The sequence below is a fragment of the Vombatus ursinus genome, unplaced genomic scaffold (genome assembly GCF_900497805.2).
Source record: "Vombatus ursinus unplaced genomic scaffold, bare-nosed wombat genome assembly UNPS02015255.1, whole genome shotgun sequence".
Taxonomy (NCBI): Eukaryota; Metazoa; Chordata; class Mammalia; order Diprotodontia; family Vombatidae; genus Vombatus; species Vombatus ursinus.
Genome location: NW_020955033.1, coordinates 21,519,200 through 21,539,149, shown reverse-complemented (window position 1 = coordinate 21,539,149; position 19,950 = coordinate 21,519,200). Strand labels below are relative to the sequence as shown.

At 35.3% G+C, this 19,950-nt stretch overlaps 1 protein-coding gene across 7 annotated transcripts in view; it reads right to left on the bottom strand.

Moving 5' to 3' along the window:
* LOC114031689 (zinc finger protein 521) overlaps nt 1-19,950 on the bottom strand; it is a 343,123-nt gene that overhangs the window by 152,897 nt on the left and 170,276 nt on the right. For 5 of the 7 annotated variants that reach the window (XM_027846845.1, XM_027846840.1, XM_027846841.1 and 2 more), the window contains one exon: nt 4,484-4,568. In XM_027846845.1, the coding sequence (XP_027702646.1) occupies nt 4,484-4,568 (85 nt within the window). Of the gene's footprint in view, nt 1-4,483; nt 4,569-19,598; nt 19,730-19,950 lie in introns of those variants that run through there. The other 2 variants (XR_003567769.1, XM_027846842.1) reach the window with 2 other exon arrangements.

Sequence of the window (19,950 nt, the reverse complement as noted above, 5' to 3'; positions counted from 1 at the left end):
TATATAAAGATATTTATCTTTATGTCTTTACTGATAAAGAGAGAGATTAGATAGTTAGATATCATCATTTCCAATATTCCTTCTCTGGAGGATACATTTATTAGATCACCAAAGATACTCTAAACCCCACTATTAAGTACCACAGGAATTCTTTAACCAGTATTTCTTGCTTTTCCTATTCTCTCCATACAACTGGTTTCCCTCTCATAACTGACACAATTGGAATTGCAAAAAAAAAAACAAAAACAAACAAACAAAAACCCCATGCACCCAAATTAAAGGGAAGATGTAATGAAACAGCATTAAGACCACTTTGAAAAATTTGTGTCCAAAATATATTCTGGAGTTAATGGCTTGTATCCAAATCTCCTTTTTCTCTTTTCTTTTGCTTGCCCTACTTCTCAGAACTTCTGGTGGAGTAAGGGAGAAGTGGCTATTTCCATTTCAGCACCACTCATTGTCCATAATCCATGTTAGTAGTGGTGAACTACCAAGATGATGGCATTTTTCTTCCTTTTTATCATTTTTCTGTCAGGTCGATCAGCCCTCGATGGTAAATGTGCTGCTTGGTTGTGCACCGCCAGCAGCTCGCAATTTGCTCACTATGTTTCATGAGACAGTTGTTTGTGGCTGTTTGGAACACATTTACCTCTTTGGGGATTTATACGCTAGTTGCAATGCCAACCTCCATAGTGATCGAGATTTCTTTCTAACTAAAATAGATAATTAGAGGCTGGTAATTATTGGTCAAGAATTATCAGAGTGAAAAAATTAAGCTCCTCATAAATAGTTCTTGGCAATGTCATCTCTTTACATTATCTCATGCCTAACAGCACTTTATTCAGAGTACTTACAAATTTACACTACTGCTGTTGAGCCTCATAATTTTATATGGGGCAATTCCTTTGCTGGGTTAAACACATTTGAACTCGTTGGATTTGGTGCCATTTCCCCCACCCCCATACAACATCAAATCTAAGGACATGTATTCATATTTCTCTGTAACATTAATCAAAATAAAATAGTAACAAAGAAAAAAGAAAGAAAAAGAAATGTTTACTATGGTAGTAGAAAATAAAAGAAGGTGCATGATGGTATGAATGAATGAAGCATATAAATCTTAATCCCTGACATTGCTTCTTCCTATATTCTCAGGTCAAATGCCAACTGTAACTTAAGCTGAACAAAAGGAGACAAGAAAATCTTTCTCATCTTCACACACTCTAAAAGAGGGTCTCTTTCCCCAGCAAAGATGTTAGAGTGTTCTGTAGCTTTTTTATGTGTAAAGAAGAAAAGAAACTCCTAAATAGTTATTGGAGTGATTTCTTACTGAAACAATGTCAAAATATGTTTGAGGGTCAGTTGGCATTTTTTTCCTTAATAGACATAAGTCAAATCCCTCACGTATTTTCATTGAGTAACTATCCCTGCAACCCAGAAAATGTGTCCACATCTAGCTGCAAAATGGCACTTAAGCAGAGTCTTTTTTATGAACCAGGTAGAAGCACTGACATTTTTCCTCCACAAATGTCTTCTACCGATAGCTAGAGGTAGACTGGGACTGCAGAAATCTAGACAGAAGTATAGTGGGTATTTGACATCAGCCATTGGAATGATATTGCTTCAGTATGCATGTTTTGAATGGAAACTAATGTAAATTATTTTGTTGCAAAAGATAGAGATTACATCTCATTGGGTCATCTGCAGTTTTTGTTTTCCATTAGGTGACAGAATCCCTTCTGTTAAAATGACAGAAATGCATGAGCAAATCTGTAAAAACACTATGTACCCCTGAAGCCACCAACAAAAAAGAGTAAGAATCTTTTCAAATAGTCACTAATCCCTCTTCCCCTGCTAAATACCTCACTGAGATTATTTTTCAACTAGACTCTACCTCCAAAAAACTACCACCACACAGATATACAACTTAAAAATACCTTGTCTCAATGGAGGTATTTTAACCAACAAAATAATGCAAGCTGCCTTATTGGAAAGAGTAAGTATAACATTGGGATTTTTAAAAAGAATATCTTAGCCTTTGTGACACCTTCCTGTAGTGCTTTTTTTCTTTCTGAATATTAAAAACATAAACAGAGTTTGAGGACTGAGATGTATGGTCAAAAAATAGAACAATTAAATGAATATTTATTTATTTGAGCTTTGTAAGTCCAAAAGAATTAATTTTTAAAATTATTTTTAAAATAGCATGCATTGTAATTATGAATGTATAGAAAATTCATAAAGATGAATGTGATTTAGTTCTCTGATGAAGGATAAATTGTTAAAACTTCAGATCCTAAGAGATGGCAACATCATATAATCCACTGCACTGTCATACAGAAGTGGGAAAAAGGTGTTGACAAAACATTAATGGTGTAAGGAATGGAAAGTAAATGTTAAGAAGAAATGCAAACAAAATTTAAGAGAAAGATCAGGTAAATCTAATGAATGTTAAAAGATCATAAAACCCCAAATTAGGGAAACAAACTTTTGCAACCTTATGCTTAACATTCAATTCAGGTTGTAAATGTGTAAGAAAAGTATTAACTGTTTATGATGTAAAATACACCAGATTTGTTAAGCAGAGTCATTAAGAGATAAATAATAAATCTTATGTAGAATACAACTAATCAAAAGCATGCTGTACAAATCTCTGTACTTTCAATGAGGCACACTGTTCCGAGAAAGGTTTTATATTAAGTGCATATAAATGTATCGTTAGGTCTATGTCCTAAAACATTGGTATGAATGACAGCTATACCACCCAAGAAATTAAAGCTTCTTCCTCTACAAGCACACTTCATCCAACCTTCCAAACAAAAAGAAGTTTTAGCAAATGGAAGAAACCATTCTTATTTATCATTTGGGAAAAAGGGAACAGATAGGCTTTTGTTACTCTTGAAATAAGATTTTTCTTACCTACTCAAAAGAATTAAAAGATTTGGTATTTGTTTAAGTGGAGGAAAACATTTTAAGAAATCAGATGGTACGAGAATGCCAACAAAACATTTCAAATGAGTATCTCTGACATTCCACCGTTATCCCTTAACATCAAATCTCAGTATCCATTACTTACTATGTATCTGAAAATTATCAAAGTGATGAAAAACATTAGAATACAAGAAAATCCTGGTAAAAATGGGCATAAATTTAAAGAAGCTTCCCTTTTAACCATTATTTTTTTTTAGTTTTGAAGTATCAAGTTGTTTAACAGGAGGTTTTAAAACATACTTCTCCTAAGCACTCAAAATCTGAAAATGTAAAACTAAATCCAACAGGTATGCTCTGACCAACTTGCTAGCATTCATTGATATTTATCTTCATTTATTTATGTTCCATTATTGAGTTTTGTTTTGTATTTTGCTGTAACTGGGACTCCCTATACATCAAACTTCTTTTCCTGGAAAAATACATCCACAAATTAGTCTGAAATTTCGAGGATTTTTTCCAGAAATACAGAGTCTGATGAAGAAATAGAAGATTTCACAAAATTGGGTATGTGCCCCTTTGCAGGAGCACACCCTGGAATGTTTATGCTATGATAAAATATAACAAAACAAGCATAAAATAAGCAACTCTCAATCTTTTTTTCACAGTATAAATTAAAAAAAAAATACAAAATAGTATAAAATAATAGGAATTGTCATTTTACTAGCAAACAAAAGATCTGCTTGATAAAGTTTAATTGGCTTGTAGAATTCTCAATGCCATTACTGAGTGCTTATCAAATTAAAAAAATATACTAGGTAAGCTTTGGGGAATTAAGGATTAATGGGACACTAAGAGTAATAGAAAAAGCTTGAGTTCCTTTTTATCCCATCTTATAACTTGTAAAAAGCTTTGAAATCCCCAGGCCAATATTGTTTCAGGAATCTTTAGTCAAACTATTTTATAAAGATTTGGGTAAAATTTGGTGGGGGGGGGGATCAAAATAAAGAATAGATAATTCTTTACATGATCTCTATGCTCACAATCATTTCCAGACTGTTCAAACTGTATGTGTAAACCTATTTTCACAGCTATTCAAATTATTTATGTTTCCCAGTGACAAAAACTCACCAGTTCAGATTTTGGTACAAATATGCTTGAGCAACACACAGTAGTATCATTACCATAATAACTTCTGAAATTAAAACCTGTCTAAAACTCTATGGAAAGCTAACATCCAGTTCATTAACCATTCCTGTTAGTTTGTTTTCAATAATGCAAAAATGATTAGAAGTTTAATTTGTTAATCACCTGTGTTTTGACTGGCAGTAGATATATAATCCTCTATAGAAGTCTAAACTAGCCCTTGCAGAAAATAAAATGTGCTAATGCCTTATCAGGCCTAATAATATGAATAAAAAAATCAGTCATGCCTGGGTAAATCATTGAAGGTTGAACAATTAATTCCTCCTTAACTCTGTTTAATTATATAGGCAATGATGAACGCAAGTAGGAGAAAAGTCTATTTTTTAATAAGATTTAGAGCATCACTCACCAATCATGTGATTTGCAACATGAACCTGAATATCCCATTCATTGTAGAAAACCATCTGACACTTGATGCACTGATAGGTCTTCTTCTGAGGAAACAAGTATAGACAAAGTTTACTTAAAAACATTATCCATTTAATTTTTTGTCTCCCATTTAGCTATTTATAGTGGTAAACTGAGGTTATTCCCTGAAATCATGGTTGTACATTTGCCAAAATCAAAATTTTGGCTCAGTTTCAGACTATTTAAATCTCACCAAGATAGAGCAAATATAATACCGTTAATAAAAGTTCTATACAACTGCCTAATTTCTCCGACTCTGAGTTTCAGAGCCTTTTCAAAGACTAACTGCATTTTAAAACTCTGCTTCAAACATGGAGAATGAGGCACAGGTGGAGAGTTTGGAAGTTAAACTTGGAACAGTGGGAAATTAGGCATAACATTTTCCTTTTGGAAATCCTTGACCAAAATCCCCTATTTTTCTCTTTCCTTTGGAGGAGAGAGAGAGAGAGAGGAGAGGAAGAATAGAGAGAGAAAAGGAAAAACAATAGGAGAAGGGGAGGGAGGAGAGAGGAGGTACATTGTACTAGAAAAAGCAATGGTTTTGGAGTCAAAAGACATGGGGCTTGAGCCCCAACTCTTTCAATTGCTATGAGTTTTATGTGGAGTAAATTGATTAACTTCTCTGGGCCTCAATGTCTTCATCTGTAAAGTAAGGGAGTTGGGCTATCTCTAAAATTCTATGGTTCCTAGGAAAGATTTCTGAGCAAATGGAAAGTCCAAAATTAGAACAAAACAATTTGTCTGGTACTTCATTTAGTGAACACAATGGAAAATCTCATCCAGATTAACCAGGATATTTTTTTTTAAACATACTTCCTTCTGCTGGGGGAAAAATCATTTACTTTCTGATTGATCTCCAAAAAAATCATCTAACCTTCTTTCTTTAATGATAAAGAAATGTAATATAACTAGCTAATTACTCTACAATCAACTTTTAGTATCTTATTTTATTTAATTGATTTTATTTATTTAACTGATATCCAACAGTAATGCCACTATTAAGTTGGACAGAAAAAGGGTGGAAATTTATAAATAAATAACTAATCTCCTCAGTCAAAAAAATCTAGATGATGTTTCGTGAAATTTTCACAAATAAGTGGCTAGCTAAGTTTCGGGAGTCCCCAAAGTCCTATTTCTCCCATTGGTAGAGAGAAAAACCCACGAACTCAGATATCAGGGCTTCAAAGCTTCATTTTGCTTGCTTTGCATCCCAGTACAGTACTCAGAAGCTCCATGAATGGTTTCCCCAACTGTTAAATTGGTGTGTGTTGTATAGAGTGTGTGTGTGTGTGTGTGTGTGGTGGTGGTGGGGGGCAGGGGCGATGGAAAGTGTTATACTGAATGACCTTAAGGAGCTATTTCAGCTCTAATATTTCATACTTGATCGATTTATTGATTGATTATACTCAAAACTAAGTCATACAAATCCATGATTGTGTTTTACATTGAAAAGCCTTTGGGAAATCAAAAACACAAATGGACAAAAAAAGAACTCCCTTTCTAAAAACCAACTTTTACTGTTTCTCCAGTTTGCCAGATCTTGAGGACAATTATATTGGCATAGTCAAATATCACACCTTCTTATGGGGTTATCGATCACTCCTCCTTTCTTCTGAGACTTACAATAACACTTGTAGCAAATTTGGCTATGAAGGTTTTTAGTTAAAAATTCATATATCCGAACATTGCTAATTTTTAAAGATTAAAATTTTTATAAAATTCAACAAAATTAAATGCAGAAAGGAGGCTTCAGAGAACTTCTAATCTGAGGATTAAAAATGATAAACACTAGTAATTTAACATCTTCCCAATCAGCATTATTTCTTCTATTTATTTTTCTATAACTATAGATGGTAGCCTTTGCAAAGCACAGGGCTTGGGTAGGGGTGAGGTAGGGGAGTAGTGTGCATTTTCAACTGAGGCAGCCAGAGACAGAATAATCTAGCACTGTCTGTGCAGAAGGCAGGCACATATGAACTGAATGTGTTGAATCTAAATCTAACACAGATTTTTAAAACCCTGACAATCACCACAGAAGATTTATAATGCTGAGCTGTTTACAAGATGCTTTTGATGTTGACATATAGAGCAACATGTGTTGTATAAATAACAATCAGTCCTTTTTCTTTAACATTATTTCCCTTTAGAACTAGTTAGAAAATATTTCTTACTCCCAAATGACCAACATTATATATTGTTTATTAGCATACTTCTAGCATTATTCCTGATATGTGACCTTGCTGAAAAACAAAGAAACATAAACTTAATGGCCGGTCTTTTCTCTTGTTAGCACAGTAAAACATACACCATGTCGACGACTGTCTCCAAAAATTATGACTGATGAATATGTTGATGGAATAGACCCAATTTTTTTGCAGTCTAATAATAAAGAATAAAATCACTTGACAAGTCAAAAAAATAGCACTTACAAGGAGCTTCAAAATAATCTGATGCATTTTCAGATCCATATAAGTAAGTTATATATGTTTGTGTACATGAAGGATGCTTTTTATGGGCAACAAGAAATCAAGCAATTTTTTTGGCTTACAACAATTTCTAAAATACTATAATTTCCTTTTATTAACTAGGCAATATTCCAATCTCAATATATAAAACTGTGAATCATTAAGGATGGGATATGATCAAAAACATAGTATAATAATTTTTTAACATTGTAGCAGAAACTCAGGTTCTTTCCCCAGTTTTCATACTTCCAAAACAAATTTTCTTTTTAAGGCTACATAAGGAAGTGATTTGGAAATTAGTTTAGGGTTATTATTATGATTATTATTTCTGATACTATACAATTTTATATATAATTTAAAATATACAAAATCAAAACCTTTTCAAAGGTTCTTTGTAAAAGAATACCTATTAGAACATAACATTTTAGATTTAGAAGCAACTTTAGATTTCTTGCCACTTCTGTTCAATATAGCCATCTCCCTATGACAGTTTTGTACCAGCTCCATTTTTAAACGGCTCTAATTATTAGAAGTTCTTTATGCTGAGCCAAAATCTGACTTCATCTTCTATCCACTGATTCTGGTAATGTGTTGATTTGCTCTCTTGACTTACACAAAACAAGTCCAATCCCCCCTTCTTTAGAATAATCCTTCGGTTATCTTAAGACAGTTATCATGGTACCCTCAAGTCTTCTTTTCCCAAAACTAAATATTACCAGCTTCTTAAACTGTTCCCCATATCATATGGTTTCTCAGCCCTGTACAAGCCCAGCTATCCTCCTTTGGATAGCTTCATCAACATCTCTCTTAAAATGAAGTGCCCCAGCTGAAAAGAATATTGAAAATGTGGTCTGACCAGTGTGAAGAATGAGAGTGGGGAAGGGGGACACTATGCTCTCCGTTTGAAATGCAACGGAAGAGAGAAAAAGAGAGAGAGAGACAGAGAGAGAGAGAGAGAGAGAACAGAAAAAAAGACAAGTCAGATCACTTCTCTTAAAAGCAGATAAAAGTAGAAACAGCACTTCTATTGTTTTGGCCCCAGATTGGCCTTTATCAACGCTTAAGTTGTCAATTTGCTTGAAATGCTAATTTTGTACAATTTTTAAAAGACTTTTTTTTTTCATTAGCCCTTTTTTAATGTGCTACTTGGGAGTGGGATTGTCACTTCCTGATTGTTCTCTTTTGTTTTCTGATACTGATAGATGTAATTATCAGGGATACAACTTTTTCTTAGCACCTCATTATTTTTGATTGATTTTGAGAACAATTTAAATGTGCCTTTTTGACATTTTTGTTTTCAGTTACACTCTGGTTAAAGCACTCTGAGACTTTCAGGAAAGAGCACTTCATAAATTAAAAAAAATGATTAGGATAATTAATAATGTATAGGAACTTCTTTTAAACAGTAAATATTCTGATTAACCCAACCCTACTCTGTTCACTCCTTTATTCTATATCCCAATAACATTTATATACTAGACTTGTTTTACAGTATACTAATTTGTACTCTCTTGTATAACACTTGATAAATGTTTTCCACATGCCCTTATATTGAGTTAAAATTTTGCACTGTAAGATGATATTCACTTGTATAATACTTTTTAAATATCTTTTTTTCATATGTGACTGATTTATATTCCAAATTAATGTACAAGAACCTTGAAATCAAGGATAGAATCACAGAAGATCAAAGTTAGAAGGGGTCTCAGAGACCGTACAGTCCTAAGGACATCTAGAAAAAAATCATTCTTTTGATATCTCCAAAAAGGGGTTATTAAGCCTTTATTAGAAGACCTCCAATAAGACAAAGGCCTTAGGATGCAGTCTGTTGTATTTCTATATAGCTCTGGCAGGATATTTTCTTACATTAAGTAGAAATTTGCCTTACTGTAATTACCATCCACTGATATAGATCATAGACTTAGAATTAGACGGAAATTTACACGTCACTGAGTCCAAGCCCTCCAATTTATGGTTGAGGAAATTGGGACTCTGAGAGATTAATTGGCCTGCTCAGGGACACACAACTATTAGGAATATAAGGTAGGTTTTGAACCCAGGTCTTCCAGACTTTATCCCCAGTGCTTTATACTTAAACTATGTATCCTCCTACTGCTTCAATTTCAGCCTTCTGGAGCTAAATAGAACAACTCTGACATTCTTTTGTACATCCATAAAAATGTTTCTTATATTATAATGTTCAATAAACAGTGGGTACTCAATATGTCTGATTACTTGACCTTATAGGGATGCAGGGATATAATTCCTTTTGAACCACACTTGAATAAATGCAGAAATGTCTATTATTGTCATTCTTTTGGGCCTGTATATATCACAGAAGCCAGCTAGAGAATTTTAGTTGTTGTTATTATTACTTTCTGGCTACCACTAGTATCCTTGGGAACTCCAACGAGAGAATACTCCTAGCACTTTGGGTAGACCTTCTGCGAGACGGGAAAGCCTTTATTAAGTGCCTACTATGTATCAGGCACTATGCTAAGCACTTCACAAATTTTAGTTCATTTCATCTTTACAACAACCAAGGGAGGTAGAGGCTATTGTTATCCTCATTTTACAATTGAGGAAACTGAGGCAAACAGAAGTTAAGTGACTTGCCTAGAGTCTAAGGTCATATTTGAACTCAGGTTTTCCTCACTCCAAGACCAGCACTCTGCCTACTGCAATATCAGGTTGCCCAGGTAGATATGAATAAACAAGTAACACAGGATGGGTTGTGATCTATATCACTAGATGAAATATGTATATCAAGGAAATCACTGGTCCTTTGGAGTTTGGGAGTATAAATTAATGTACGCTAATCATTTGTCAAATAAGTGCAAAGAAGGGCAGGTGGAAGAATAATTACTCTTGAGAATATTCCTTCCCAGCATTACTATGCAAACTTGGAAGTAGTATATTTAGTGACCAGTTTGGAAAATCTGTCTCTCAAGCAAAACTCTAAACATCTGCAATGTGTTTTATGCATATCAAGAATTACATTAAAATATTTCTGAAGACATTAAAGGCCTATATGAAACCCAACAAATTCGTTACATATATAAAAATATGTATACAGGTATGCATATATATGAAAATATATAGATAAATTCAAATGTTGGTATCTGATTGCTTTAGTAGATTTTCTATACTGGCAAATGTGTTTCACAATGAATAATTTGGCAAACATAGGACACAAACCTTTGAAAACTACTAAACCTTTAAGGAAATTCAATCCCCCAACAAAGGTAATCTTTATTACAGCTAATGCATCTATTTTCCATAATGTTGCAAAGGATGTAAATTCATCCTCCATTCATCCCACCTCATTACTGGCTCCTAGAATGGATGTTAAGTACTTTATAAAAAATTTTACCATCCCTAACTTCCTTTTCTGCTTCCTGGGAGAGATGCATAAACATCCCTGCATGAAGGCAGGCAAATGATACAGTGGATTAGTAAAAATTATTACTAAATTGTCAATTTCAAAAGTACTTGTGTTTTAAAAAAGAATCCTTCTAATATTCAGAAAAGTTGAGAGCAATTTTTTTTATGTGGAAGTTAAACAGTGATCTTCTACTGAGTTCTTATGCAACATTGGAATGGGAAGAGTCCTGGGATTAGAGTTAGCAAAATATGAATTTAAATTCTGAGCTGGATAGTTAACTGGATGTGTAACCCTGAGCAAATCACTTAATCTCTCTCAGTCTCAGTTTCCTCATCTATAAAATGAAGAGGTTGGGCTCAACGTCCCTTAAGGTTCTTTGCATCACCAATGTATGATATTTTGGAACCTTCCTACCATTTTTCCCTTCAGCTCCTCTCCCCAATGACACTCATTCTATCTCGCTTTCAGGATTTCAACAGCCATCCATCACTGTGAATTTAAACTTCATATTTTTGAGAGATTTTAAAAGCACAGTTGCCTTAGAGTTCTAAGTCACCTTCACTAAAGTCCTATTCTGATGTCTCATTGTGACACAGCGTTGACCTTGGGCTCCGAAAGACTAAGTCAGAAAAGCCCAAACTCCGTCAGGTCCTACCAAACTGGAAAGTCTTTAAGTATAGCCCTAGCAATGAGCTTTATGTCCATTATCTAAGGGCCATCCTAGCTAAGTACGGAGAGGCTCATTACCACTAGATTGGCCACCAGGTGAGAGCATCATATGATCACAACAAACTGTGAGGTCTGTCTATGCAGGTGGACATGAGTTGTGATGCCCATTGGTAAAGGGAATTCCCACACAGATAATGAAAATCACAGATCTTTTGACATAATGAAGATAGTCTTGGAGCAGCAAGTACTGGGTGACCAAACTCTGAGCTTCTATGGAAAAATGGATCTATGCAGTTTTGGAACATACAAACTATTAACTATTGTAACAGATGAAGTCAACCAGCTAATGAAAAGTGTATTGGGTTTGGAGGCAAAAAACTTGGGTTGAATTCTGACTCTATCTCTTTAGGAGAGCTTCATGTCTCCTCGTCTTCCATCCTTCCAACGTCTTTCCCTAGTGTCTAATAAAAAAAATGGCCCTTATCCTTGCAAAGGTCAAACCTACTAATGCACTCTTGATTAAAATACGTCCTGTCTTCTCCAGCAGATTCTCCTTGTATCATCACCATTATTTTCCTAATCTTCAATCTCTTCTTATGTATTGGCTCCTTCCTTGCTAACTATAAATATGCCCATATCTACTTCATCCTTTAAAAATAAACAAAACAACAACCAAAAAAAAAACCACAAATCTCTCTAGAAACTCTTATCTTCACTAGATATTATCTTATAATCATTCCTTCACTTTTCAGCTAAAACCTTTGAAAAATATATCTGTACTTGGTGCTTTCCCTTCCTTTCTTCTCATTCTCTTCTATCTAAATCCTCTACTATCTGGCAGATAGCATTCTCATTCAACTGAGCTGCCCTGATAATTAAGAAGCTGCCAATAATCTCTTAATTGTCAATCAATCCTCATCCTTCTAGATCTCTATAGAGCATCTGACTCTGTCCATCACCTTCTCTTAGATACTCTCTCCTCTTTGGGTTTTCATAACAATTTCTTCTTATTTCTCCTGATAGGTGTCTGACAGCAATTTCTCAGTAGATTTTGTTGGACCTTTATTCATGTCATGCTCACTAACTGTGGGCTGTCCTGAGCCCTTTTCTCTTTTCTCTCTACTGTCTCACGTGGTGATGGCATCGGCTCCCATGGGCTCAATCATCCTCCTTATGTCGATAATTCTCACATCTATATATCCAGTCCTAGTCTCTATGCTGAGCACCTCCCACAGAACCAACTCCTTTTTGGACATTTTGAACTGGATGTTCAGGAGATAACTCAAATTCAACATGTCCAAATAACAACTCATTGTATATTTCCCTCAACCCTCCCCTGTTCTGAATTTCTCTGTTACTACTGAGGATATTGCCATCTTTCCAGTCACTCAGGTTCACAATAACCTCAGTCTTACCCTAGGCACTCTGCCAAATCTTGTACTTTTTTATACCTTCATAATGTCTCTTATATATTTCTACTTTACTCACACAAGCACCATGATAAGTTCAGGTATTCCTCAACTCTCTTCCTACTTTCATCCATCCTCCTCTTAGCTAGAAAAATGATTTTTGTAAAATCACTTTCCTACTCAATTCACTCCAGTGGCTCTATATTAGCCCTAGGATGAAATATAAAGTCCTCTGTTTAGCCTTTACAATGTGGCACCTTGCCACCTTCCAAGTCTTTTTATCCATTATTCCCCTCAAAACATTCTACAATGCAATCATATTAACCTATTTACTGTTCTCCACACACAACACTCCATCTTTTCTTCCTGGGCCTTTTGCCCTGGCTGTCCCCCCTTCCTGTATACTTTCCCTCTTTATCCTTACTTCTTGGTATGATTAGCTTCGTTCAAACTCAACTCACAAGTGACGTTCTACAGAAGGCACTTCCTGATTCTCCCAGCAGCTATAACCATTTCTTCGAATATTATCTTCTACCTACTCTGCATAGATCTTGCATATGCCCATTTATGCCTACCATGTCTCCTCATTAAAACAGAAACTTCTTGAAAGCTTTCATTAGAATGTGAACTCCTTGAGATCAGAGACAATGTTTGCTCTTTTTTTTTGTATTCCTAGAGCTTAGCATAGTGCCTGGCACATAGAATAGGGTCTTCATAAATGCTTAATAAGTGTTTCCTCACCAAGAAATGACAGGGTTGAACTGGATGGCTCCTTAGGTCCCTTCCAGCTCTAAATCTATAATCTTACTAATCTATGAAACATTTATACTGTCCTAATCTTTGAATATATAAATTTGCTTTTTAGGGAGAAGGGGAATAGGAAGAAACTCTTCCTATGTACTAACACAGAACAGTGTGCTATTTGGAATATAAAATTTTTAAACACATCAAATACAAAGACAGTATTCTTCCAACTGGGTCTAGCAGGGGTTTCTGGTACTTACTCTAGTAAGTCTCCTCATTTCAGGAGCTCTGTGGATCTCTCCACTCACCCCCAAGAAAATTTAATAGAGAATGTCAAGGTAAATGATTGCAGAAGGGTGAGGAGAAATAGAAGGCAGAAAAACAAATGGTAATAATCAGTTGGCACTGCTAGGTGGCGCATTAGGCCTGGAGACAGGAAAACTCATTTTCCTGAGTTCAAATCTGACCTCAGACACTTACTAACTGTATGACCCTGGGAAAATAACTTAACCTTGTTTGCCTCAGTTTCCTTATCTGTAGAATAAGTTGGAGAAGGAAATGGCAAACCACTCCAGTGTTTCTGCCAAGAAAACCCCAAATGTGGGGTTGCAAAGAGTCAGAAAACTGAAAAATGACTAAAATAACAATAATCATCATTTCAGACATAAAATATTTTAGCTTGGAAATTATATGAAAATAGATCATAGAAAATAAACAGCTCATATGGATATGAAGAGGCAGCATGGAACAAAGGAGAAAAAAAATCAAACTATGAGTTGGAAAGATCTGACTTCATGTCCTTCCTGTTCTTCCAGCTGTGTGACCCTGGGCAGGTCACTTAATCTCCCTCCCAATGCCCCAGCCAGCTTTCTAAGACTATAATTTACAGAGTGGGTACCAACCTGCATACACAGGGGAGTAGCTTTATTTAAAGCTCTCTATACTAATGAAATCACAGATATAGTCCCTTCTGCCTCATCCCTCTCCCCTCAAAAAACCTGGTATATACATATATTCTTCTAATTGGTTGGCCCAGTTATTTGACTTACCTAGAAAGTTGTGAGACGTCTCATATAACTGCTGGTGCTCAGGCAATTCTTAGTAGAGACCCCTATCCTGGGATTTTTCAATAGGTCCATGTCACCATAAAACTAGTTATTATTAGGAACTAAAAGACACTTTTATTTTTGGAGACACCTTCATATTTATAAACTCTAATTCCTAATGCTCCAAAGCCCAAAGCAATTTTATCAATAATGGGTATCTGGATAAGGTAGGATAGGCATTGTAGCCCCACAAGGGTTGGAACAGGCAGGAGTAAAAGCTTAGAAGCAATTTCTTAGGTCTTGGTATGGGTAGACAGGGAAAAGTCATGGCAATGAACTTCCTAGAGACTTATGAAGCATCAGAAACACTTTCACAAATAATATGGTGATACAACCTGAAATCCACTGCTTTATAGGGGTCCACTGGCACAGATTTACAGGGAGGGTGTGGTATTGAGAAAGAAAGACATTGAGAATAATAACCTTGAGAAAATAAATTCTCCTCTCCCCTGGGTCTGGTGAAATTTAAAAATACAACAAAACTCTTTAATTCAAACCCCGCAAATTAAAAATTTTGGATACTGAATAAAGATTACCAGAATGTGTATTTGTATGCATATATATATATATATATATATATATATTTGTGGGGGGGTTTGGGGGTGGAATGATGGCAAAATAGGGCACCTAGCAACATCCATCTCTGTACACTAATGCTTTAGGCATCTATAATTTCACAGGCGTGATGATTTTCTCTTCACCAAGGGAGAATGCAACCAGTCTATAATATAATAGAAAAGAGGTTAAATAAATTGTCAATAGCCACATAGCTAATAAGTCTTAGAGGCAAAATTTGAACCCTGGTCTTTCTGGCCTCATATTCAGTGCTCTATATTACATGCTTCTTCTACCCAATACAAATATTGATTAAAATAAATCAAGTATTCATTAAAATGGGACTGGTAGAATGTGTAATTGGCACCATTTTGTGAGTACTTACTATATGCATTTACAGTAATAAAATTGCATGTCTTTACCAGTATCCTATAATTGAGATTTTTCACTAATACTTTTCAATCAACTAGTCTTTTTTTTTAAACTATAAACAGTAAATCCCTGAACACAGATGAATAGAGAGTTGATCATCATGGATACTACCAGGGAGAAAAACAAAAATAAATCAATTCAATAAATATTTTTTAGTGCCTACTACGTACTAGCACTATAATGGGTACTACGGGAGATAATTTTTTTAAAAGTTCAAGGCATGGTCAATTCAATTCAACTTTACAATCAATCATTTAAGTGACTACTATATAATAGACACAAGGGATATAAAAACAAAAATTAAAATTCCCTGCCCTCAAGGATTTTATATCCTCTGGGGAGTTCCTTTTACTCAAAGAATTAACCCTGAAATGAAGACATGTGTATCCTGAATGATGGTATTCAAATATAAGGTAATATGTGAATAGATGAGTGATACAGATTAAAGTCTGTTATGGGGCAGCTAGATGGCATAGTGGATACAGCACTGGATCAGTTCAAATCTGGCCTCAGGCACTAGCTGTGTGACTATAGGCAAGTCACTTAACCCTGTTTGCCTCAGTTTCCTCACCTGTAAAATGAACTACAGAAGGAAATGGCAAACCACTCCACCAAGAAAACCCCAAATGGAGTCACAAAGAGTTAAGACGTTAAATGACTGACTGAACAAAAACAAATGTCCATTACAGAAGAGTTTTCTCTCCTCAGTCTCTTACACAGTTCCTGATACATTAGTAAATGTTTATTGGTTGATTAACTGATTGATTGAGTCAGATAGATGTGGGCTAGAGTAGTGAGAGGAAGGTTATATCAGAGGCAAGACTTCAGCTAACACTCAATGAATGGTAGGATAGAGAGATGGAAGGAGGGCATCCCATAATACCAAAAATGAATGAAAGGGCTGAGAAGAAATTGGTTTGAACAAAGAGATGGCTTCCTCCCTCAAAGGATTAACGGTTTAATTGAGGTGGTTTTGCTAGTCATAAGATTGAATGGAGGAAAGAATAAAGAAAAATAAAACTAAGATGTGTGCTAGAATTAAGTCCAGAAAAGGTTTCGGTGTTTAAAAAACTCGGCCTTCAGTAGCTGGAGTGGTAGACAGATGCTTTCTATATAGGCCTAAATGACAACAAAAGGGGAAATACATCTCTAAATTTCCTTTTGAAAACAGTAATCACCTTTAACAAACATTGCAAACTTCTGCAAAGATCTAAACTCAACTCAATATATTGCCTCCCACTGTTGAAGAAAAACAAAACCAAGCAGAATATTTTGTTGTTCATGATTTTATTTCATTAACACAGGTATGCAAATAATTATTCTGATTTTGGCAGTGGAATAATAGACTTAATAATAATTTAGAAAACAATCTTACTCTCAAAAACATTTTAAATGAGTCTCCTAGTTTCCTCTTCAAAGTAAATGTTAAGAGTAACTATTGGCATGTCAAAAAGGAATTATAGCTTCTAAAAGTGAGGACTAAATGAGGCACTGGGAAAATGTGACTCCATATTCATTAACATTAATAAAATGGTGTGAAGAATGGAGTCATTTACTTAGATTGTAGAAATTTAAGTAAAGAACTAACCAATAAAATCTTACCATGATCTATCTTGTTCTTCATGCTTAGGAAGAGTTCTATCTTTCCTTCAAATACTTAGGATCATAGATTTACAATTCGAAGGGACCTCAGAGATTACTAAGCCTCATCTTACAGATGAGGAAACTGAGGATTCTAAAGATAAAATTATTTGCCTAATAAGGTCACACAAATAAGTGTAAATGACAGAACCAAGTGTCAAACTCATACCTTCTAACCCTAAATCCTGCACTCTTTTTACCACATCACATTTAATTTAATTCTTTTCTAAAATTTAACATTCAATGTTGAAAATTGAGAACCGTTTTGAGGCTCCATGAAGATAACGTCAAGTGCTTTGAAAACCTTAAGCATAAATAAATATGTTATTATTATTATTATGATTCCCTTAATCTATCTCTCTTTATCACACCTTTGAAATTTCTTTTCGGGGTCAATTTTGACATCTTTCACTATTTATTTTTCTTACACTCTCCAGGTCGGAGCCTTCCACCTAATAACTACCTTGTTGATCTCATTTTATATTACCACTTCAGCCACTGTTTATTCTTATGACTACCAAAACAACCTCAGCTAGAATGTAAACCTTTTGAGGGAGAATGCCATTTCTTACATTTCCTTCACATCCCCTCAGAGACTCAATGCTGTGCAGACAGCAGACATATAATAAATGTCGTCTATTAGATAATTCATTCCTTAATCTTTTCCTCTTCATCCAGTCACAAATAACTACTAATGTCTTTGTTATTTTGACTTACGCATCTCTCTGCCACATTATTCAAACCAGAGACACTACACTTGAAAAGACTTTAATAGGGCAGATTAAGTGGGGAGAAAACTGCTATAAGCAAGGTAGAAATCACAAGAGCATGAATTTGTTGTCTTGAAGTAGGGAGATAAGGAAATTCAAGAAACTAAAAGAATAAAAAAAAACTTGGGTGAATGAGTGAGATCATCAGAGATCTAAGGAGAAGGAAGGGAGACAGATTTTACTTTTAGATTATCTTCTATGGTCTTCCCCACCCCCAAACCCCACCCAGTCTCCCCTTTTCAGTTGCTTTCATAATGAAAGCTCATAGATCTACCTTGCAAATCACTACCACAAGAGGACCTTGTGGTTAGGAATGTATATAGACAAGGAAGATTGAGAAGGGGCATCATCACACCACATATTGGCCATCATCAAATTATACAAAATACCCAGGCTAAATATTTCTGGTAACGAAATATGGACAGAAGGAACTGCATGGTAGGGGAAAAGTTTTGCTTAGAACTTATTTAGACAGATTGCCTTAGTATTTAATTTCCTTCCTAGAAGCAAATGGAAAACTTAGGGAGGTATATTAACTCTTTATGAAAATTAGCATATTGCTTAATGAATTATTGCCAGTAATTGAATAAATGGTACTTTAGTGAGAAGGCTTTCCTCAACGTGACAGGCATTAAGAATTCATGACCTTTGCCTTCTCCTTTCCTTCAAAACCTGATTTTTCTCCCACTTACAGTACCTTATTTCCTTAAATTAATTCTCTCCCTCTTTCCCTACTGCCAAAGAGTCCTAGCAATTGCTTGTTTAAATTCCAGAAACCTTCTCCCTTTTTGATATCCCCTCTTGTGGCTACTTCCTACACATTGTTTCCAAAGTTATTATTGTCCTCAGCTATGTCCAGCCTTTGTTCAGTTAAAGAAATACAGTTAAAAAATTATTGATTTCCAAAAATTTCTAAAACTCTCCTCCTGACTTACTCCTGCTTTGTTTCCTGGTCCTTCAAATCCTCCCATTTATATTCCTTTTCAGCATTTCATTTGAAACAGCCCGGTTGGTGTCACACTCAAATAGAAATGGAGTCACTAAACTAAACTAAGGCTCCCTGCAGGCTGTATATTCATTTAGAAAACCACATATTAACATTATCTATGTTCTTTTGCATTTTTATTTATTTTGTTAAATATTTCCCAATTACATTTTAATCTGGTGGGGCTGAATTGAGGAGTGCTGCCTGTTATGATGCCTCTGGTACAGTGATAAACCATAGGACCCAGATTCAAGAAGACCCACATTCAAGTCCTGCCTAAGCCACTCTCTGTATGATTCTAGGCAAGTCTCTCAGTCTCTCTGGACATCAGTGTCTTCATCTATAAAAAGGAGTTGGACTGAATGCCCTCTAAGGTCCTTTCTAGCTCTAGATAAATGATCCTTTTTCTACCTTTTTACATTTTGGGCTCTTCATGCCACTACTCCACGCTGAAACAGCTTTCCCACTGATGCATGTCAGAGCACCTCACTCCTTTCTTCCAAATTGTTTCTGAAAATCCACCTGCTCTGTGAAGCTTGTTAGCAATTACACCCACATAGCACTCTGGTTGTTTACTTTATTATTCCTGGGGTTTGTGTCCTTAGACAGTTCTTCAGGACTAGGGGTGTGTTTATTGCCCTTTACCTGATAGAAAATGTAAGCACTCTTAGAGTGAGTGCCCTATGAATAAAGAAAGAGGAAAGCACCAGAGATTTCTCTACCAACTCACTCAAGTATGGCTAGGAATTATTAGGGCGTTGTCTTATGGCGTCCTCATTTCTTTTTTTTAAAGTCTTTTCAGGAAAAAAAGTAGTCTACCCCATAGCCTTCTTATTCCCATAAACAGTATTAGAGTAAAATTTCTCCAGCTATCTATGAGCATTGCAACACTTACAGCAGCGGAGTGGTGGATGGACAGTTAGTTTCACTAACTGCTGCCAAGTTGCCTATTCATGGGGTGCTGAACAATGCTGATGTCTTCTGATTAATTCATGGGCAGGACAAGATTGCTGCCACCAAATATGCCTAGGTTGAGAATCATAGAGTTAGAAAGCACCTCAATTCAGGAGATCATTTAGTCTGTTCCCTGACCTCAAATTAACCCATTGAGATTCTAGGGGCATCTTTAAAAAGATTCTGCTCCATGTTTAATGATGCTGAAAATTTCCTATCTATGAAATGTTGCACCATGGGGACACTGCAGGGCCCATTTGTTGTTTTGTTTTTTTTGGGAGGGGTTCATTTTA